Source organism: Pseudorasbora parva, chromosome 16 (genome assembly GCF_024679245.1).
Source record: "Pseudorasbora parva isolate DD20220531a chromosome 16, ASM2467924v1, whole genome shotgun sequence".
Classification (NCBI taxonomy): domain Eukaryota; kingdom Metazoa; phylum Chordata; class Actinopteri; order Cypriniformes; family Gobionidae; genus Pseudorasbora; species Pseudorasbora parva.
This window is the reverse complement of record NC_090187.1, coordinates 25,089,894-25,113,941: the sequence shown is the minus strand read 5'-3', so window position 1 is coordinate 25,113,941 and position 24,048 is coordinate 25,089,894. Positions and strand designations below refer to the sequence as shown.

At 38.1% G+C, this 24,048-nt stretch overlaps 1 protein-coding gene across 2 annotated transcripts in view; it reads left to right on the top strand.

Annotated features, from left to right (window-relative positions):
• The first annotated feature begins 3,743 nt into the window (after positions 1–3,743).
• Positions 3,744–24,048, top strand: part of ppp6r2b (protein phosphatase 6, regulatory subunit 2b) — a 41,810-nt gene continuing 21,505 nt past the window's right edge. The window contains exons 1-17 of one of the 2 annotated variants that reach the window (XM_067420030.1): positions 3,744–3,990; positions 5,421–5,543; positions 10,760–11,017; positions 17,621–17,807; positions 17,906–18,043; positions 18,658–18,723; positions 19,062–19,174; positions 19,318–19,431; positions 19,510–19,636; positions 19,739–19,891; positions 20,649–20,846; positions 22,341–22,405; positions 22,493–22,608; positions 22,770–22,855; positions 22,946–23,043; positions 23,435–23,486; positions 23,629–23,756. In XM_067420030.1, the coding sequence (XP_067276131.1) occupies positions 10,791–11,017; positions 17,621–17,807; positions 17,906–18,043; positions 18,658–18,723; positions 19,062–19,174; positions 19,318–19,431; positions 19,510–19,636; positions 19,739–19,891; positions 20,649–20,846; positions 22,341–22,405; positions 22,493–22,608; positions 22,770–22,855; positions 22,946–23,043; positions 23,435–23,486; positions 23,629–23,756 (1,868 nt within the window). In that variant the 5' untranslated portion in view covers positions 3,744–3,990; positions 5,421–5,543; positions 10,760–10,790. The remainder of the gene's footprint in view (positions 3,991–5,420; positions 5,544–10,759; positions 11,018–17,620; positions 17,808–17,905; positions 18,044–18,657; positions 18,724–19,061; positions 19,175–19,317; positions 19,432–19,509; positions 19,637–19,738; positions 19,892–20,648; positions 20,847–22,340; positions 22,406–22,492; positions 22,609–22,769; positions 22,856–22,945; positions 23,044–23,434; positions 23,487–23,628; positions 23,757–24,048) is intronic. The other variant, XM_067420029.1, reaches the window with a different exon arrangement.

The window sequence follows — 24,048 nt, the reverse complement described above, 5'->3', positions numbered from 1 at the left end:
TGCAGGAGGCAAATACAATTTTCCGGGCACTTCTGTGGACACACCGGGGTCGACGCAGAAGTCCAAGCCGCTCCACGGCCGCAAGACGGAACATCGGCGCAGCTGAGAAGCGGAACATCCCAACATCATGCCGGACGCTGATGACGCTAGCCCGGTGCAAACTTCAGCCACCATGCAGCTCAAGCCCGAGGGAGACCACCAGTAAGTAGCCGACACCCAGAAGAGAGAGCAGCCGCAGCGAGCAACATGAAATGTCCTCCAAACCAGAACCAACCGCAGCAATTCAAACATGAACATCAGAGAAGTGGTGGAAAACAGCGAAACAACGAAACAACGAACAACGTCCTATCAGTGGCTGCCAGCAATCAGCAACAGTCCCAATTGTAGCTCTGACTGTTAGACTAGTCACAAACATAATAAAATAAAATCTAAATCTAATAGTACAGTAACATGATTTGTGGGTGGAGAAGCAGTAAACGCCAGCGTCCTCTCCCCCACGTTGCCTTTTATGTTCCCGTCAAAGAGAGATAGTCTTGTCAGGGGTATTCTCCGCAAGAGAAGGTTATACACTGGTGCGAGAGATCAGGCTAAGGTATCTGTCACCCCATTAATCTCCATGTTTCGGATGATCTGGCTGGCTAGTTGGGTGTCACCTACTCCCTCACTGTTTTTATTTATTATTATTTAAGCAACTTTCATTATAAATGAGCAAGACAAAGGGGAATATAGTGAGAAATACACACTAGAAAGAAGCACACAAAACTCACAAGAGAGTCTATATAGCAAGAAAGGAGAGAAACATTTATAACTGAAATAGAATGTTCGGTAGACTTTATCCATTTTTGCTTTGTCTTTTTATTCCCTGAAATGTTCTGGGGACCTAGAACATTCTGGATGATCCCTTCAGTTTGAAAATCCCTGATGATCTGCTTTTATTTCATTTATCTTTTTTTTCTTTAGTTTTTGTTGTAGCCTATACACTCACCTAAAGGATTATTAGGAACACCATACTAATACTGTGTTTGACCCCCTTTCGCCTTCAGAACTGCCTTAATTCTACGTGGCATTGATTCAACAAGGTGCTGAAAGCATTCTTTAGAAATGTTGGCCCATATTGATAGCATCTTGCAGTTGATGGAGATTTGTGGGATGCACATCCAGGGCACAAAGCTCCTGTTCCACCACATCCCAAAGATGCTCTATTGGGTTGAGATCTGGTGATTGTGGGGGCCATTTTAGTACAGTGAACTCATTGTCATGTTCAAGAAACCAATTTGAAATGATTCGAGCTTTGTGACATGGTGCATTATCCTGCTGGAAGTAGCCATCAGAGGATGGGTACATGGTTGTCATAAAGGGATGAACATGATCAGAAACAATGCTCAGATAGGCCGTGGCATTTAAACAATGTCCAATTGGCACTAAGAGGCCTAAACTGTGCCAAGAAAACATCCCCCACACCATTACACCACCACCAGCAGCCTGCACAGTGGTAACAAGGCATGATGGATCCATGTTCTCATTCTGTTTACGCTAAATTCTGACTCTACCATCTGAATGTCTCAACAAAAATCAAGACTCATCAGACCAGGCAATATTTTTCCAGTCTTCAACTGTCCAATTTTGGTAAGAAAAATTGTCACCAAACAATTGTCACCCTCTTTTTCCTATTTGTAGTGGAGATGAGTGGTACCCGGTGTAGTCTTCTGCTGTAGCCCATCCGCCTCAAGGTTGTGTGTGTTGTTTCACAAATGCTTTGCTGCATACCTCTGTTGTAACGAGTGGTTATTTCAGTCAAAGTTGCTCTTCTATCAGCTTGAATCAGTCGGCCCATTCTCCTCTGACCTCTAGCATCAACAAGGCATTTTCGCCCACAGGACTGCCGCATACTGGATGTTTTTCCCTTTTCACACCATTCTTTTTAAACCCTAGAAATGGTTGTGTGTGAAAATCCCATTAATTGTCCAGATTGTGAAATACTCAGACTGGCCCGTCTGGCACCAACAACCATGCCACGCTCAAAATTGCTTAAATCACCTTTCTTTCCCATTCTGACATTTAGTTTGGAGTTCAGAGATTGTCTTGACCAGGACCACACCCCTAAATGCATTGAAGCAACTGCCATGTGATTGGTTTATTAGATAATTGCAATAATGAGAAACTGAACAGGTGTTAATAATCCCTTAGGTGAGTGTATGTCTCTGGCTCAGCGCCAAGCCAAGCTGGAAATCGATTCCAAGGCGTTAGGAATTGAGAGTCGATTCCATCGATGGCATCATTACATGTTCTTTTGCATCAACCTGTAATGACGTCAGTAGAACGTATACATAAACATCTATGATTCTATCAATTTAGCTTTAAACGCTACCTGGTCTACAGCAGCAGATGAGGGTCTTATTTTCATTTTAAATAAAATGCTTCTTTTTTTCTATAATCAAATAATAATTTTGAAAGAGAATGCGCCTAGGGAACAGATTAATGTCCGAGAGCCAACTGTTGCTATAGTAACGAACACTTGTGCATCTGATTGACAAATAAGCCGCACACTCTTATGTCGCCGTTATTAATATTTTGGTTATTTAAGTGAACAGTTTTTGCATTCTGTGCAAAAGCATTAAAGTAAACTTAGTAATTTAACTGAACTGTGCACATGCATTTTAGTAATGTAATGTGGTTCTAACCATGAAATAAATGCACATACTTGAATAATGTGCTTATTTATTTATTAATTAAATCACATTTATGGGAAAAATTTAAAAATGAATTTTCAACCAGGAATCTGAATTGATTCCAAAAATGTCAGAAATGATCAGCCCTATTATTTGCTTTTATATATTATGCCTCGCCCTAAAACCTCAAATAAAAGTTTTAATTACCTTTCTGTACTGCATCTTTCATTTAATTTCCGATGACTGCTTTATGTTTAAAGGTCTATTTTGTCTTTAGAAAATCACAAATTCAATCATTAATTAGCCTATTAATAATAAAATTCATATTTTGTGCCTATATTTTAATACAGTGGCCATATACAAAGTAATCAGGCCTGTTTTACAAAAAAAGTAAAATAATAATATTTTTGTGTATATGCGTTGTATATGTACAACTTTATATATATTGTGTATATATATAATGAAGGATATATTTCCTTCATTTATTTTTTTTTCCCTTCATTTATTAATAAGAGCAATGTTTTTATTGCAAATGAAAGGTTACATATAAAAAAGTTAAACATATAGGTCTATATATATATATATATATATATATATATATATATATATATATATATATATATATATATATATATATATATATATAAAATATATATATATATATATATATATATATATATATATATATATATATATATATATATATATATATATATATATATATATATATATATATAAGGAGGGGCATACGGACATCATCACAAGAGGTTATATGTATTAGGTTACACAAAACAACACAATATTACATTTTATCAATATGAAAATTAAAGGTTCCTTATAGCAGACTAAATTAGCCTACTTTATATGTTTTCGAAACCATGAGTTCAAAGGTTTTGACATTTTCTTAAAGGAAGTAAAAGGGACTTTATATCAGAGGATAATAATCTAAAATTGGGATTACAGCTAGTGGTACTGGCATTGAATGAAATACGAAATTGTTCTGTTAAGAGCTATGTTCACTCTTCCCAAAATCGAACCGACCGCCCAAGCGCGTTCACGCACAGCGTGCGCGTCCGCGCCTCCTGGTCGGCCATTTTGACTTGAGAAATAATGTCAAAATCTTTTTTCTGCTTACAGTTTAAAGCTCCGAAGGGGCCAGTGCTGAAGCAGGGCTGCTGAAGGGGGTAGTAGGACGTTGGGGGATCTATGGATGCAGGAAAATGCATCGTAAACCAAATATCACATCTCCCCTCTGACACCCTACAGAACAGGTCTGATCACAGATTGCTGTTTGTTTGTCTGACATCTCAAAGTGTTTCTGGTAAGTTCACAGCAGTTTATTCGTTCACAGTAATGTTGTTTACTATGTCTGTTCGTCTATGCTAGTCGATCGTCTCTGATGAACAGTAAAGATACGTTTATGACCTGCATATGGGGACTCACGTGACACATGAGCAATTATTAAATATACAAAGACTAACGTTATGTTAAACAGAAATGCCTTTCACCTTGAAGTATATGCTCATATTACAGTGATCATATATTCTGAGATCAAATAAGATAGCTTTGTGGTAATAATGCCTCGACATGTTTATTGGGCTCCTGAGTATGGTTACCTTTGTTAATGCAAATAAGTTTAATACGATTTAAAAAGGTTTTGCCAGTCGAGGCATTTGTAATGCTTTGCTACATCCAGTACACGGTATGCAAATTCTTAGCATTCTGATTGGTGTTTCGAGTATCGCTCCTGTGTTCTGATTGGTGGATCACGGGCAGTGACATTGAGCGAGGCCGTGTGTGTATGTGTGAGTGACTGTGACGGACATTGATCTTGAAAGAGGGATGTGTTTTCGCCTCGTTAAGATAAAGATGTATTTTGAAGACATTAATGAAAAATAGCATGGTTGTCATACAGTTGTCAGACTGTCATTGAATGCCCGTGTGTGTGTGTGTGTGTGTGTGTGTGTGTGTGTGTGTGTGTGTGTGTGTGTGTGTGTGTGTGTGTGTGTGTGTGTGTGTGTGTGTGTGTGTGTGTGTGTGTGTGTGTGTGTTGCGTGGACTGTATGATTTGATCACACACATGATGACCTCTTCACTTTCACCAAACACATTATTTAAATTAGTATTTGCTGACTGATGTTCAAAATGTTAAACTTTGCCCAGTATCTGTCTGTCTATCTATCTATCTATCTATCTATCTATCTATCTATCTATCTATCTATCTATCTATCTATATCTATCTATCTATCTATCTATCTATCTATCTATCTATCTATCTATCTATCTATCTATCTATCTATCTATCTATCTATCTATCTAATCATCTGAACATATTCATCTATCTATATATCTGTCTGTCTAGAAGTATGTGAATTGTCAAGTGCTGGAAAAAGACTAAAAATGAATAGCATATTTTATAGTACATATTTTTATAGCTTTCTCTAGTTTTATTTCTCTCTGTGAGTGTGCTCTGTATAAATGTTTGTTGTAATAGATGCAGTCAATGCAGTAATGGTCTTTAAGACTGTATGGTGTGGTTTAGGCTAGCGACTGACCTCATGTCTGCTGCATACGCTGAATAATCCCATTAAAAGACTAAAATGGAACATGCTGTTATCTGTAGGTGTGTGAACACCTTCATGTGTGTTTAAACTGTAAATGTTTTAAATGTGCATGGCATCAGGTGCCACTCATCACTGTTTTCATCACTGGTCTTAGTCATTTCTTGATGCCTTGCCTTTATCCCTACAGGTAATGTAAGGCAGCCTTTTTGGATGGATGGGTTATCTGACCACTGACCACTCAATCTAGGAAACCAATGTGTGTAAACTGGTCTCTGCTTCCCAACCAAGGAAACAAACCATCTCCGTAAAGGTAATTTACTAATGGGTTCTTCAATGTTTTTCAGGGCAATGACCCCTTAGGCGAAATGGAGCAGGGACCCCAATACAAAATGTGTCAAACAGACCTGCATATAGCCTTAGATATTAATAGAAACTAACTATATTATGATTTAAGGATACATTAAGACAGTAGATCAGAACTATGCAGATTATCGTTATTGCACTGTATATGTATTACTTTTCATTGTTGAAATTGAGATTTGTGCATCATAAAAAAAAACATGTTGCGATACAAATCACAATTAATTGCAGTTGCTGTAAATTATTTGAATAGATTTGCAGTCATACATTTTTATCTTATTAATCTGATGGACAATTAAACATTTACCTGAACTTTAGCTTCAAGTTTATTAAAACTTAACATAACATTTTTACTGTGAGATGGACAATTAAGAAAGAATTAGTGAAAAGTGCAGATGTAATATTCAACTGCTCCACCAAAACAAGAATAGCAATGTACACTGAGACATTTAAGAATATTTACAAGTCATTACTTTTACAAATAATGAATGGAATTTAAAAATGTATTGGTATGAATATTTTTCTAGTAATCTTTTAGTCTGCATTTAGCCTATATTGCGCGTATCTATTTTGACATTTTTGCTTTTTCTCCTGTGCTAGTACCACTATGCGAATCACAATCTTAAAGGGGTCATATAATGCCATTTTTATACAAGTTAATATGATTCTTTAGTGTCTAAATGAAAACTTTGTAATATACTTTAATAAAAAATTATCATTAGTATTGTAAGAAAACACAAATTTTTACCTGGTCAAAAACAGCTCTGTTTTCACCAAGCCATTCTAGTGCACACGGCTTTAAATGACAAATGACCCCGCCCCTCTGTAATGTGGGGCGCCGCCAGGAGTGTTGCCGGTGACAACCGAGGTGACGAGTCTCTGAGATGACAGGTCATAGACCGTAAAAAAGATCAACTCTATCAATTTTAACTGGAGTCTGACCGGGAACAAGATCACAGCTCCAACGAAATTTGACATTTAAGCTAAACAGGACGTTTCTGAATGGTTGGTAAACGTAATGTCACTTTTATCTATCTTTATCATGTAATAGCACGGTAACGTTAGCGCGAATGCTATGTGTTTACTGATGTATAAGGTAGTTCATTGACAGACAAAAACTTTTTTTTCTGTTAATGTCGGTTTGTCAGTGATGCGTAATGTTATCTATGCATTGTAACTGTTACGTTACAACACAATTTATTTTTAGACAGTAACAGACACCATTATAAACCATCTACATAATTAAGCTTAGTGTTAACTTACCACATCCAACTTTAAAACCAGCGTACACAGTTTGTAATAATACAATAACCATAACGCGTTGTTAATTATAAACGTGGGATTATGAATTATATTGAGAACATCATACATAGAAAGCATGCCGTAATTTAACGTTACCCTGTAAACTTTAGCTGCAGTTCATCGTGAAGTGTTTCAACTTCATGATAGGGGCAGCATAAACACAAAGAGCTGGTACAGATCTTTATTCAGGAGCAGCTGAATTCACTGTTCGGATTTAGGAATGTCAGAATGACTGCTGTGTTCATTATTACACCCAAGAACCGAACACCTCAATCGCCCAGCATCTCTACTTATACAATCGCGGACTAGAACGACCATAGACATCTTATAGATTTGAAACCTATATGATGTCTATGGTAATGACGACAGGTTGAGCTCACGTAGGGCGGGTCTGAGAGGAAACGTTGCTTGTCAATCAATAGTCGTGGGAGGGGTGTCCGATCATGTGACGTCACACGTCGAACAGCTCGATTTGAGATAGGGGAAAGCGTATAAGGAGATTTAAAAAAAAAAAAAAAACTTGATGGATTTTTATCATTATAGGATGGTTCCGTACAGTCACTGCCAACACACATTTCCATAAAATCAGCTTGGAAAAGTGCATGTACCATTATATGACCCCTTTAATACTGAATCCTACATTTATAGGAAGATGTCACTTCCAAAACGTTGCAGCATTCTGTTGGCCATTGGTCCTCTTAGCATCATGAAAAACAATACTTTTATTCAATGGATTATAGCTATGTAGCCTCGAAAGCTCGCTCGCATTACAATCACTAAAAAGCTGTCACTCATCTCAGTTCGCGATCTCACAACGTTCCATTAAAATCAAAAAAGTTGTTTAAACACACTGCATGATGAATCACTTACGTACATTGTGTCATTCTTTGTTAATGAGAGGATTTGTGAGAGCGAGGAAAACTCATCATGACTGTCTGATTCTATTTTTTTATGTTTGATTGGCCATTGTGTTCAAGAGATCAACAAACATGGCTGTAATTGTCTACATTTCTCACCGCTGCAAAAACATGTTGTAAATAGGAACATTTCATGTTTTCCAGAGCGCAAACTCAAAAATGCAATGCAATTGTTTTCATTTCAGTGTGCTTGTGTTTGAATTTGACTTTTGTGTTTGTTTGTTTTTACCAATGTTTAATTTTTTTTGTGATCAAACATTAATTGGCAGAACCCCTGCTGTACTGCTGCTGACCCCAGTTTAAAGACCCTTGGCTTAAAGAGATAGCTCATCTCAAGTCATTCTAGGTGTATATGACATTCTTCTCTCAGAAGAATAAAATCAGAGTTATATTAAAATAATCCTGGCTCTTCTAAGCTTTATGGCAGTGATTGCTGTTCTGTTTTTGAAGTCAATAAAAAGGCATCTGTCCATCATATAACTGCTCCACACGAATCGATGCGTTTGTGTAAGAAAAATATCCATATTTAAAACATTTAAAAGTAAATTATGTAGCTTCCGGCCGATCACCTTCTATTTTCAACTTGCGGAAAAAAGTGTAGTGCCTCTACTCTAGCAGTTCAAAATGCTTACGCCAAAGGTTTTCAAACTGGGGTCTGGGGACCTCCAGGGGTCCTCCAGAAGGTTCCAAGGGGTCCCCAGAAAATTTCAGGGAATAAAAAGACAAAGCAATAATGGATAAAGTCTACACTTACTGTTTAATTTTTAAACGTTTCTCTCATTTCTTGTTGTATGCATACTTTGCAGAATTGAATACATTTGCTTTGCATCGTTCTAGTGAGTTTTTCTCACTATAGCCCCCTATATCTCGCTCACTAGGGTTAAGGCAAAAACGTAAACTGCTTCGATACATTTATTGTGAAATTTGCTTATACAAATAAAATAAAAATAAAATTTTCTTCAGGTATCCAATATTATGTATAGCCAATTTAAGTTGGGAAACAATATGTTGTATTTATAAATGTCACACTTAATGTTTATCTAATAGTTAAAATGTTTTTTCTTAGTTAAAAATAGATTGATTTTTGGAAGGGGGTCCCTCATAAAAGTTCATCATATTTGGGGGTCCTTGTCACCATAAAGTTTGAAAACCCCTGGCTTACGCTATGTCTGACGATATTGCACTCCAGTTACGCTTGTCAGACGCTATGTAGCATAAGCATTTTGAACTGGTAGAGACGCTACACTTTTTCTGTAAGTTGAATACGGAAGGCGATCGTCCGGAAGCTTAATAATGTGCTTTATAAAGTTTTAAATATGGATATTTTTCTTACACAAACGCATCGATTTGCTTCAGAAGGCCTTTATTAACCCCCTGGAGCCGTGTCGTGCATTAATATGATGGACAGATGCAATTTTATAGACTTCAAAAACAGAACAACAGTTACTGCCATTTATAAAGCTTGGATTACCTAGGACTTTTTAATAATGTAATTATTAACGTCTGAATTAAGAAAGTCATATACTCCTAGGATGACTTGAGGGTGTGAGTAAATCATTGGCTAATTTAAATTTTGGGGTGAACTATCCCTTTAAATTGTAACTTTTGCCTATTTTCAAACCGCTTTGAATTGTCACAGTGCAGGTAGTATATGTAAACCGCACAGTCGGATCGACAGAGGGTTATATTGTAAGAGGTGGGTTTATCATTGGAATTTGTATCGTTCTATGTCTAATCTTAAAACAGCATTATGGTAAAAATGGAACTCTGTGGCAACAGCTTTCTACCTCTATTTGACAGCATTTTGCTTCAGGGAGTTGGACAGAACAGGATTTTTGTTGTTGTTGTCGTTGCAGTTTTCCCCTCTGTTTGTCCTAAAATACAGTTTGTGGTCATTCAGTTTGAAACACTGAGGTTTTTCAGATTTTCTGTTGTGGCATTCTCTCTTTAATTGTATTACTAAGTCTGTAAACAGGAAGTTATCACAGGTCAGGCTTGGGACACAACGAAAACAGATGCAAAGAGAAGATCATGTTATACCAGCACAAGAAATTGTTTGTGGTGCATGAAAAATAGGAATAAAAACTATAAATATTGAATTGGTTTTGGGGTTTATATGAATGTATCTCTTAAATGGTTACTTTATCGATTAGCATATGGCTTTGTATCAGTAGAAACCCCGGAGTGATTGTGCTTTGGGAATGGCCTTATAGGGCAATGAAGCAATACATTCTGGGATTTTTTGTCTTTCATCCCCATGAGACAAAAATACATTTTCTGTCTTTCTCAGGCTAGAAAGCACCAAATTCAAAAATTGCACATTTCTACTACATTAAGGACCCAGTTTAAATACAGATTTATCTTCCCAGTGCTAAAGTACCCCTTTAAGGCAAGTTTCGATGACATTTCCATTCATGTGTGTAGCATCTTTGTTTGGATTGTGATTATAAAATGTAGTGGTTGCCTCTAATTTCAAATGGCTACAGATATTTGTTTTCGTTAAAGGCCCGTTTTGCCTGTAATAGAACAAATAAGGGACATATAAATTTACTTTTATAAAAAAACGGCAACCAATATCAGATTCGGCCAATTTGCTTGTAAAAACAAATTATATAATTTTTTACCTATGTACGATTCAGTGTGTTACAGGGACAGTCCAACCCAAATTAGATCAGCTAATAGTCTTTAATTGACTGATGCAATTGCTCTTCAAGAGTGTAATTACAGCTGACTTGCTAATGTGTAATAGCTGTTGTACGTGCTGCACCTGCTCTGGATTTTACTATGCATTATTTATACAGTGATCTGGTCTGGTGCATTATGGATTTTCTATTTTGACTAACGAAGAGTTAGTCAGTGGCCAGCAAACCCTTTAAAAAATCACACCAGCTTGCTTTCTTATTCTGATATGCTTGAGTAACTAACAGCCTCTCTCCGTCTGTCTCAGGCACTCTCTGTTTCTTATATAGACCGCAGTCATGTTCTGGAAGTTTGACCTGCACAACTCATCTCAGGTTGAGAAGCTCTTGGAGAAGGAGGATGTGACTCTACAGGAGCTGCTGGATGAAGAAGATGTGCTGCAGGAGTGCAAGGCCCAGAATCAGCGCCTCCTCCTCTTCCTCACTCGGGACAGCAGCATACTGGAGCTTCTCGACCTTATCACGCATGAGCCCCCTACTGACCGGGAGGAGAAACTGCGCTACAAGTGAGTAAAAAGATCTGGATTATTAATACTTTCTGAGCACCTCTTACAGGACAACTCCAGTGAAAAATGAACCTAGGGGTAATTAACACATGGATACTGAGTAGATCGTTCTCTAGGATGCATTTTCATGAAATCGACTGTAAAGAGTTTTTTTATTCTAAAAACAGATTAAAGGGGTACTTCAGTGCTGGAAAGATGAATATGTATTTAAACTGGGTCATGAATGTAGTAGAAATGTGAAATTATTTTTGAATGTGGTTCTTTCTAGACTGAAAAAAGACAGAAAATGTATTTTTGTCTTATGAGGATGAAAGACAACAATTCCCAGAATGCTTCGCTGCCCTGTGAGGCCATTTCCAAAGCCACCGCTACTGGATTACTGGGACTGAGTTAGAGAAGACACTACAAACTGAACGTGTCTGTTCAATATAACGATCGAGTTGGGGGGAAGCACAATCATTTGAATATACTCCAGGGTTTCTACTGATACAAAGCCATATGCTAATCGCTGAAGTAACCCTTTAACTTATAACGTAAGTGAGTGGGGCATAAAATAAGCGAAATTAAATCGCTAGTTAATACCGAGGCTCAAAATAGCCTCACACTAACACGGCAGTATAATGAGGGTCCCTACATGCAAACCGAAGCATTGAGAACTTTGTAAGTGTACAAACAGTTTAATAAGAAGATACTTTATAAACACAGTACATTACGCGTTTACGGACAGGCGTCATCTTGGGAAAAATAGTCTCGACCAGTCGAGCCACGAACGCTGTGCTAAGTGAGCTGGTCAATAGAAATTAAGTTTGTGAAATCTAATTACATGGAAATGCATGAATTATATCTGTTTATTAAAGGGATCCCCTGGTGTTGAGACTTGTATGGCTTAATATAACATAAATGATGTCTCTTACTGAATTATGTAGTAGAAAACCCATGAAAGATCTACGTTATTTTAAAAATCGATTTTATATTTGGACCATGGGCGGCGCCATTTTGTTTGCGTTCTAGGTTGATGACGTAGAGTGGTTGAACTCCTCAATCAGCTGGCATTACCCGTAGCTATTTTTACCACAACGCAACTCGAAAATTGTTTCAGAGTTAAACAAAACCAATGAATTCCTTTGTAATTGTACTTAAAACACACTCAAACATACATGTGCACACAAACTCACCTACACAAGTCACAAACAGATCGGCGGGCGCGCACACGACAGGCTCTGTTTCAATCGAGATGTTGGGTTGCTCAGTCTCCACGACAGGGGCTGAATCTGAAATCGACCCTATACCCTTAAATAGGGCATTATTTGAAGGGACGGACATTTGTAGTGTTGTCCGATACCATAGTGGACATGTTCGAGTGCAGTCATTCAGTCTCACGTTCCACCGCAATAACGAGTGTAAAGCCGATTTACAAACAGCTGTCCGACTTCACGCACTCAAACATACATGTGCACACAAACTCTCTCTCTCACACAGACTCACACACACCCCAACAGATCGGCGCGAACACACACACACACACACACACACACACACACACACACACACACCCCAACAGATCGGCGCGAACACACACACACCCCAACAGATCGGCGCGAACACACACACACACGCACGCACTGCGTGCGCGCATACATAACCCTCAATCTATTCCCTGTGTTGATATCCTGTTCAACACATCCTGTTCCCTAGATAGACTGTTGATAGTAGATTAACTATAATGCCTAATGTGACCAGCAGAGGGAAATATCTAGGTAGGACGATGGGATAAAGTAACGTGAGGAAGAGAGGCAGGATGTTTTGGTGATGATGCATGCGATTGAGACAGAGCAGTCAGGTGTGTGTGTGTGCGCGCCCGCCGATCTGTTTGTGACTTGTGTAGGTGAGTTTGTGTGCACATGTATGTTTGAGTGTGTTTTAAGTACAATTACAAAGCAATTCATTGGTTTTGTTTAACTCTGAAACAATTTTCGAGTTGCGTTGTGGTAAAAATAGCTACGGGTAACGCCAGCTGATTGAGGAGTTCAACCACTCTACGTCATCAACCTAGAACGCAAACAAAATGGCGCCGCCCATGGTCCAAATATAAAATCGATTTTTTAAATAACGTAGATCTTTCATGGGTTTTCTACTACATAATTCAGTAAGAGACATCATTTATGTTATATTAAGCCATACAAGTCTCAACACCAGGGGATCCCTTTAAAATATATGGTTGACTAACTACAAGGGAAAAAGGTGTCCCATATGAGATTCACAGTTCATCATTTAGCATATATTTCGTTTTCCAAGATGGCGCCTGTCCGTAAACACATAATGCACTGTCTTTATAAAGTATCTTCTTATTAATCTGTTTGTACACTTACAAAGTTCTCAATGCTTCGGTTTGCATGTAGGGACCCTCATTATACTGCCGTGTTATTGTGAGGCTATTTTGAGCCTTGTTAGTCGTATTAACTAGCGATTTAATTTTACTTATCCTATGCCCCATACACGATATAAGCTGATCTGTTTTTACATTCGATTTCATGAAAACCCATCCCAGAGAACGATCTAGTCGGTAACCATGTGTTAATTACCCATAGGTTCATTTTTCACCGGAGTGTTTTAAAGTTAGAGAAGGCAGTTTTTGGAGCGGCTAGCTATAGCAAGTTAGCTTTGAAAGCATGAGATCCCATCCTACCTTCAGAGCATCTGCAAAGCCACGCCTTCTCCAAAACACATACACAGCAGAATTTGCAAAGCGTCACGAGAGAGCTTAAGACATATGTTTATATATGTTGTGTTTGACAGTATTAGCGCAGTAAGACTACTTTGTCCAGTAATCACGTGTTTGACAGGCGCGCATGCTCAGCGCATGCAAAACGCAATTGAAATGTTTAACCGGCAAGGCTTTAAAACAAAGCTAAACACCCCCTAACTTTAGTGGATATGACTGGATATTTGCTCATATCAGCACATAGACTCACAGGCACACTCAAACAGAGCCGAAATAAACGGAGAGAAATATTTAAAACGGAGAGAAATAGAAATAATTAAATGCAAAACCGAAAAAAAACACAACAACATTACAACAGCAATAATAAAAAACAAAAATGTGGGCAAAACGGGCTCTCTTTGTAAACTGTTCAGTGCATGCGAGTGCTGCCGTATGTCCGAATATGACAAGTCGTTTTCTCCGTCATCACCCGGGTATAGAGCCAGAAGATGCGAGTGAGAACTCACACGGGCTGTGAGAAGTTTTAACTCATCTGAGAGAGCGCAAAAGTCTCTCAGTGCGCAAATATTGAGTTATCTTTCAAGTCTTGCACTTGAACGGACAAACTCACAGAAAAAGTATATCAACATGTCGATCTTGATGATCCAAGCAGACATAGTCTGAATATGCCTTAAGTGAACTTTATACAGTCGAGAAAGAAGACGCATATCCCTGTATTAGGTCTAAGGGGTTTAATGTCCAACAAAAGATAAGGACATCACTCACCGCTCTTGATTGAATAGCTTGTGTAAGTTTAATAAGGCTTAATCTTTAATTTAAACAGTTAAATATGCAATTATTTTACATTTGAATAATTCATTCAATTTCTCTACCTAAAACTAATGTTAGACCTACCTGAAAAGCATTGTTTATTTTATGAGTACCTTTGCTCAATAGTATTAATTTGTGCTGCTACTTGTATTTAAGTTATTTGTTCTTATTTTCTTTATTTTTATTTGACAGTAGTCCTTTTTTCCCTGAACATAGTAGATACTAGCCTGACGTGGTCATACTCAATTCTAGTCAGAATATGAGTCTGAAACTGCTCCATTGGGCTGTGATAATGGGGCGTGTTTCAACCGAACCAGGAAAGACCTCAATTGAACAGACCAACAACCAATCAGAGCAACGGAGCGACGCATTGTCAAATGTCAACAGAGTTCAACTGCACTGTGTTGCCAAATCCGCGTTTTTCCACGGGTTGTTTTCTATGTCCGCGGGTTGAAGCGACTATTATGTGATATATAGACCCATGAGTGCGAATTTTAGCAGACAACCTTGCCAAAATAACACACATTTTACCCCCCAAACGGCATTTTCCCCCGGAGAACCCCCCGAGAAGCTTTTGTTGTAAAAACTTGGCAACCCTGTCTGCACTCGAGCTGGAATCAGGCTGGAATACACGATCTTTACACGTGTTCTAAAAAAATAAAATTATTTAATGATACACAGAGTACTTACCCAACATGATCATCATTTCTGAGAGAAATTGTGAAGGTGAATACATATACAAGCAAGCTCTCCGTTTAGGATTCAAACAAATATAATCCAAGCCCCTTTGATGACGTGGATGATTACGTTACTGTTGATCATCTGTCCGTCATCGTCTAAAGCCCGCCCTGATGATTTCATTGGTCCGAACAGTTTCTGTTCGGAGATAATTACTCCTCTGTGGATCAAGGCCAGACCGAATTGCCCGACCTAAAAAAATATTGTGGGCGGGGCTAAGTTCGGCTGGCATCCAGGCTAAGAAAATACAGAACCGTACCAAAACCATGAACCTAAAACCGTGATACAAACCGAACCGTAAGCAGTCTGTACCGTTATACCCCTAGCGTAACGTATGTGAAAGGGTAGCTTACACATTCTGAAAGCCTTCGTGTGTATGTATATATATATATATATATATAATGCATACACAGTGCCTTGCGAAAGTATTTGGCCCCCTTGAACTTTGCGACCTTTTGCCACATTTCAGGCTTCAAACATAATGATATAAAACTGTAATTTTTTGTGAAGAATCAACAACAAGTGGGACACAATCATGGAACAAAATTTATTGGATATTTAAAACTTTTTTTAATAAATCAAAAACTGAAAAATTGGGTGTGCAAAATTATTATATTAATACTTTGTAGCGCCACCTTTTTCTGCGATTACAGCTGTAAGTCGCTTAGGGTATGTCCCTATCAGTTTTGCACATCGAGAGACTGAAATTTTTGCCCATTCCTCCTTGCTGAAAAGCTCAAGCTCAGTTATGGTTGGATAGAGAGCGTTTGTGAACAGCAGTTTTCAGTTCTTTCCACACATTCTCGATTGGATTCAGGTCTGGACTTTGACTTGGCCATTCTAACACCTGGATATGTTTATTTTTGAACCCTTCCATTGTAGATTTTGCTTTATGTTTTGGATCATTGTCTTGTTGGAAGACAAATCTCCGTCCCAGTCTCAGGTCTTTTGCAGACTCCATCAGGGCTTCTTCCAGAATGGTCCTGTATTTGGCTCCATCCATCTTCCCATCAATTTTAACCATCTTCCCTGTCCCTGCTGAAGAAAAGCAGGCCCAAACCATTATGCTGCCACCACCATGTTTGACAGTGGGGATGGTGTGTTCAGGGTGATGAGCTGTGTTGCTTTAAAACGCCAACGCCAACGTTTTGCATTGTTGCCAAAAAGTTCAATTTTGGTTTCATCTGACCAGAGCACCTTCTTCCACATGTTTGGTGTGTCTCCCAGGTGGCTTGTGGCAAACTTTACACAACATTTTTTATGGATATCTTTAAGAAATGGTTTTCTTCTTGCCACTCTTCCATAAAGACCAGATTTGTGCAGTATACGACTGATTGTTGTCGTATGGACAGAGTCTCCCACCTCAGCTGTAGATCTCTGCAGTTCATCCAGAGTGATCATGGGCCTCTTAGCTGCATCTCTGATCAGTCTTCTCCTTGTATGAGCTGAAAGTTTAGAGGTCTTGGTAGATTTGCAGTGGTCTTGGGAAATCTTTTTGTATCCAAATCCGGCTTTAAACTTCTCCACAACAGTATCTCAGACCTGCCTGGTGTGTTCCTTGTTCTTCATGATGCTCTCTGCGCTTTAAACGGACCTCTGAGACTATCACAGTGCAGGTGCATTTATACGGAGACTTGATTACACACAGGTGGATTCTATTTATCATCATTAGTCAATTAGGTCAACATTGGATCATTCAGAGATCCTCACTGAACTTCTGGAGACAGCACTGAAAGTAAAGGGGCTGAATAATTTTGCATGCCCAATTTTTCAGTTTTTGTTTTGTTAAAAAAGTTCGAAATATCCAATACATTTCGTTCCACTTCATGATTGTGTCCCACTTGTTGTTGATTCTTCACAAAAAATTACAGTTTTATATCTTTATGTTTGAAGCCTGAAATGTGGCAAAAGGTCGCAAAGTTCAAGGGGGCCGAATACTTTCGCAAGGCACTGTAAATATAATCTTAATTAATATGTTTAATATTAAGTTTGTTTTAGTAGTGCTTTGGTCAGTTTTTTTATATTTTCTATATTTTATATTTTGTATTTAGCTTAAATGCATTTGTATTTTAGTAATTTTAGTACTCCAACTTAGTTGCCAAGGAGAATATTTCAAGTTTGTTTTTTAATATTTGTGTATGTTTTCTAATTCAGCTTCGGAAACCAATTAATAATAGTTTTAGCTAACCATAACAACAATAAAATATTTGTAGTGAATTCTGAGTAAATAATTATTAATGTGCTGCCATTAAATTTGCATTATATATTGAATTTGAGATGTATTGGTCATCCTTTAGTAGTATGTTTTTTTTTTCTCTCTGTTTCTCATGCAGGTATGCTAACATAGCATGTGAGTTGTTGACGTGCGACGTGTCCCTTATCAACGATAAAGTTGGTGGAGACGAGTCTCTGCTGAACACAGTCTATAACTTCCTAGAGCAGACGCCACCGCTGAACCCTCTACTGGCCTCGTTCTTCAGCAAGACTGTTGGTAACCTCATCGCCCGCAAGACAGAGCAGGTGCGCAAACGTGCATCTCTTTGTTCACTTGAGCATTTTTGATTTGTATTGGCATGAATTTGTTATCCTGCTCTTTGTTGATAATTTTTTTTTATCAGATGATCGGTTTCCTAAAGAAAAAAGAGGATTTTATAGGGCAGGTGTTGAAACACATGGACACGTCGGCCATGATGGATTTGGTGCTGCGTCTCATTAGTAATGTGGAGCCCGTTTGTCTCAGACAGGAAGTGCTTAGTGTGAGTGCACTCAACCTTCTTCATAATATTTCTATAATGGACATTTTGGCTCTGTGAAATATAAACTTATTAAATCATTCTATGATTTGCTTTTTTTAAAAACATTGAGACTTCTCAAGAAACATTGAAACTGTGATGTAATTTTATTTTAAGAATCTTTTATGAATTGAAAGTTTAAAAAAACAAACAGAATTTTTTAAAACAGAAATCATTTGTATCATTATAAATGTCTACACATTTTTGATCAATTTAATGGGTCCTTGTTGAATAAAACAAAAAAATCTTACTGACCCCAAACTTTGAATGGTAGTGTTTATAATATTGAAAGCGTTTTTGATGATTTTAGTATTGTATATCTTATCATAGTTGGAGTAATTCATATTTTGGATTTGTATTGAATTTATATTTAATGTGGGAAAGGGAAAAACAATCGAGTCATTAAAGAATAAATATTTTAAAACACTTTTTTTATGTGACCTACATAAAACAAAAAGTCAAAACTGTAATCTTTAGATTTAATATAAATCAACCCCTGTGATATAAAAGTGCTCAAAACAAAAATAAGACTTGTGTCTGTGTGTAATTTTAAATTTATTTGCATGTCCTGTTTTCAGTGGCTGAATGAAGAGAGGCTGATCCAAAGACTCGTTGAGCTGATACACCCTCACAGTGACAGTGAGGTCAGTCACTAGAGTTTGAAGAATGGGTAATCAAACAGTTGACTGAAAAAAAAAAAACTATGGAAGTCAATGGGGTCCATCAACTGTTTGGTTTCCGGCATTCTTCAAAAAATCTTCTTTTGTGTTCAGCAGAAGAAAGAATTCATACAGGTTTGGAACAACATGAGGCTGAGAATTTTCATTTTTGGTTGAACTATCCCGTTCTAAGGATGATAGTGAAATTGTGTATTTGATCTTGATATTGAAAAAGTCTCTATGAACAAAAAACATTTTATTCCATTTTTACAAATCTATATAAATAGACATGAAAGATGACGTGTACATAAATGTGTTTACAGAGGCAGTCGAATGCATCTCAGACCCTGTGTGAAATCATCCGTCTGAGCAGAGATCAGGCCAGTCTCCTGCAGGAACCTTTAGAGACTGACCCTTTGCTCACAACACTAGAGCTGTGAGTGTGTGTGATCGTTATGCACAAGCTAGATGGTTTCTTACAGTCTAAGTGGGCAGCTGTCAGCCAGGATAATTAGAATGTGGAGCTGAATTTATGCTTGAAAAGCTAAACTAAACTGAAGTATCTGGCTGCTGTTTCAGACAGCAGAATGTTGAGGCCCTGTTGAAGAACATGTTTGAAGGAGAAAAGAGTGAAGTGTGCATCGTCTATGGAACGCAAGTGTTACTTACATTGTTGGAAACTCGGAGACCTGGGTGAGTAACACAAGGACAGTACATTGCACGCGCGCGCGCACACACAATCGCTGTTACTAAATTATTTGTGTGTAACAGTGTTGAGCAGGTGACTGACCCGTGCTCTCAGGGATTGGAAAAGTCTTACACTGTTAACAACAGCATTTTAATGGGCATTCAACCACATCTAAAGAACTTTCACCACCTTCTGTTAAATCCACCCAAGGTTGGTATGCTCCTCCAGTTTTATCACAAGTCTTAAAAACAAAATGAAATCACGGAAAGATGTCACATAGTTGATGTTTTTTGGACATCTCCCTGCTTTCAGAAATGTGCGATGTTGACCACTATGGGTGTTCTGGAAGAGCCATTTGGCAATGCCCGGCTGCATGTGTCCAGATTGATGGCTGCTCTCCTGTACACCAGAGCTCCCAGAATCCACCAAGAGCTCTGCCGACTGGACATGATCAACCTGCTGCTGGTATGAGTCATCCTTAGTCTAGCTTACAAAGTCGACAAAAAAATAAGATCTTTCCTTTCTTAGAGCCAATCAATATATATATATATATATATATATATATATATATATATATATATATATATATATATATAAATAAAGATTTACATTTTTGCTCTTTCTGGATATTAAAGGATTAGTTCACTTTCTTCAGTCGAAAAGGATTTTTCTTTATATAGTGGACTATATTTTCTATGTATTTTTTTGTAAAGGGCATTTGACTTTCTTTACCTTACGCTGTGTAAATACTGGGTCGGTGCTTCCGCCTACGTCACACGTGACCTTTCCAACGTGATTAAATAATGCGCATATAAATGTCATTTTGTTTTTAGAAAATGACAGATCGTTTCGCTAGATTAGACCCTTATTCCTTGGCTTGGATCGTGTAGAGCCCTTTGAAGCTGCACTGAAACTGCAATTTGAACCCATAGTCCACTCTATGGACAAAAATCCTGGAATGTTTCCTTAAAAACCTTTTTTTTCGACTAAAGAAAGAAAGACATGAACATCTTGGATGACATTTTTCAGTAGTTTTTTATTGACTTTTATAATGTTACAGAAGAATTATCTTTCAAATAAATGCTGTTCTTTTGAACTTAATATTTATTAAAGAATCCTGACAAAGAAACAAATAATGGTTTCCAGAAAAATATTATGCAGTACAACTGTTTTCGTCATTGAAATCACCTCTCTCTCTCTCGTGCTCTCGCTCTCTCTCTAGGACTTGTTTTTCAAATTCTCCTGGAATAACTTCCTACACATCCAAGTGGAGCATTGTGTCTCTGCCATCCTTAACCAGACAACACCTAATGGAAAAACACATGAAAGTCCAGATCAGATTCAGCTGGAAACACAAAAGTCAGACACACAAAACTCAGACAGATCTGACATGTTCGCAAGCTGTGACTTGATAAAGCATGTAAGCAAGACCCTCACTTATTGAAGCTAATGTGTTCTCTAATATTTTTGTATAGACATACAGTATATAGTAATGTATTTTGTATAGTCATATATAGTAATATACCTGAATTAGTAACATATAAAGTGCCTCACTACTGCTGAATCTGCAGCGCTACAGATACAGAACATTTTAACCACGTTTGAGTCACTTGAATCACTTGCTAGTAAATCTGACTCACTTGGTAAATGAGGTGTTGGCTGTATGTTTGTATACACTGATCCGGCTTAACATTATGACTTCTTATTGTGTTGGTCCCCCTTTTGCTGCCGAAACAGCTCTGACCTGTCGAGGCATGTACTCCACTAGACCCCGGAAGGTGTGCTTTGGTATATGGCACCAATATGTTAGCAGTAGATTCTTTAAGTCCTGTTATTAGATGAGGTGGGCCCTCCATGGATTGGACTGTTTTTTTCAGCACATCCCGCAGATGCTCGATTAGATTGAGATCTGGAATTTGGAGGCCAAGTCAACACCTCAAACTCATTGTGCTCCTCAATCCATTCCTGAACCATTTTTGCTTTGTGGCAGGGCACATTATCCTGCTGAAAGAGGCCACAGCCACCAGGGATACCGTTTCCATGAAAGGGAGTACATGGTCTGCAACAATGTTTAGGTATGGTACGTGTCAAAGTAACATCCACATGGATGGCAGGACCCAAGGTTTCCAAGTAGAACATTGCCCAAAGCATCACACTGCCTCCGGTGGCTTGCCTTCTCCCTTAGTGCATCCTGGTGCCATGTGTTCCTCAAGTAATCCACATGATGTAACAGGAAACGTGATTCATCAGATCGGGCCACCTTCTTTCATTGCTCTGGTCCAGTTCTGATGCTCACATGCCCATTGGTCGTGCATTTGGCTGAACAGGGGTCAGCATGGGCACCCCTTACAATGCAGCCCCATGCGCAACAAAATGCGATGCACTGTGTATTCTGACACCTTTCTATCAGAACCTGCAATAACTTCTTGAGCAATCTGCGCTAATGTTGCTCGTCTTTAATTGCTTCCCACGGGCATCAATGAGCCTTGGCCGCCCATGACCCTGTCGTCAGTTCACCACTGTTCCTTCCTTGGGCCTCTTTTGATCTTGGACCACGCGTTGACCCAGCTGTCTAGCCATCACAATTTGACCCTTGTCAAACTTGCTGATATCCTTACACTTGGCCATTTTTCCTGCTTCTAACACATCAACTTTGAGGACAGACTGTTCACTTGCTGCCTAATATATCCCACCCAATAACAGTTGCCATGATGAAGAGATAATCAGTGTTATTCATTTCACCTGATAATGTTATGCCTGATTGGTGTATGTATGCATGTAAATGTGTAAATTATTTGCATGTTTGTATATATAATATTTACGGCACGTATGGCATCAATTATCAAAAATTGACAATGTTTCCTTTTGTGAAGTGCAGTATGTATAAGTCATTGAAATAATTGTTTGTGTGCAGCTCCTGAAGGACTGCAGGCTGGTTCAAAGGATTTTAGATGCTTGGGAAGAAAATGACAAAACACAGTAAGAAATAATTTTAATATCTGGGAGTTGAAGAGTCCATATGCTTTTGCTGATTGAGTATCTTATATCTCTGTGCGTATGTTATAGGGAGGCTGGAGGCATGAGAAGAGGGTATATGGGTCATCTGACCAGGATTGCCAACACAGTTGTGCAGAATGCAGAGAGAGAACAAGAACAGATTCAAATCACACAACTAATAAAAGGTAGCTGACACACACTTGGGAGTATTTTAAGTGGATTTGTGTTATGTACATATGTATGTATTCCTTCTTTAATGCAGCCATGCCGAATAACAATATTAATTTAACAGTATTACTCTTACTTAGTTACTTGTCAAAAATATACATATAATTGTGTATGACAGAGCTACCAGAGGACTATAAAGCACGCTGGGAGCAGTTTGTAAATGAAACGCTAACGGAAACTAACAAGAAGAACACTGCAGACCTGGTGAGTGAAATCATAGGAAGTTTTTCAACAACAAAAATGACAATCCGAAAATTGTCAATTGCCTTTTAATGAGGATTTTTCTCTTTACAGGTGTTCTCAGATTATCAGATCCAGCAGATGACAGCAAACTTTGTTGATCAGTTTGGATTGAATGGCGATGAATTTGGAGAGCATGATGGCAACATCAGGTGATTCCTACACAAAGGGTTAGATTTGGAGTTAAATGTAGATTAAACTATTGCTCACACTTTAAATTAGAATAAGGATTAATATGTGGTTTATAAATGCTAATCATAAGCCAATAACCTAGTAATACTCATGATGATAAGCAACTAGTTGATGCCTTCTCCCTTAGAGAAGTAATTTAAAGTGTTACCAAACCAATAAATATAAATGTTAAATAAATAAAAAACTGGTCCATCATATTATATTAACATATATGTGCAGTCACCTGATTCAATTTCATTTCATTTAAAAAATAATTTAATTTAATTGAAATATTGTCTCGTTTTTTAGCAGGTTTAAACTCTGACATTGGTAATTGGAGCCGAATTTCTCTGTATTTTTTTTTTTCTGCAGCGCCACATTTGATCGAATCACAGAGCTCAATTTTAACCTGATGGACAAGGGGGTGAGCCCTAACTGGTTTTTTATACTCTTTATATCATTATAATTAATAGTTCTATTATATTCTTATTACGTTTTGGGTTATAATATCATGTTTTGTGTGTTTTCTTCCCGTTGATGCTCTTTTGACTTCTCTCCTCTCTCAGGCCAGCTCTTCGATCTTTGAGACTTGCACAAAGGAGCGAATCCGTCCTTTTGACGATGCTGAGGAGGAGGAAGATATTTGGGAGGATAAAGAAATCAACTATGCAACACAAGTGAAAGCCAGAAGCAGGTTCATAAAACACAAACAAACACTTAGGGTGCGTTCACACTTGTAGTTCGGTTCGTTTGGTTAGTTTGGTCCGGACCAAAAAACAAAAACAAACATAATAGTCCTGGTCCGCTTAGCGTTCAAACGGGCATATTTAACAGCGAACCTAAAGTTACCGAACCAAAGGCACAGGGAGACGCTCACAACCTGATTGGTCGGTTTATATGACGTAGGAGCTCGTTTACCGAACATGCAAAACAATAGGCTTGTTCGACTTCACCTAGCGATGCGCAGACCGATCGGCGGCTGACTT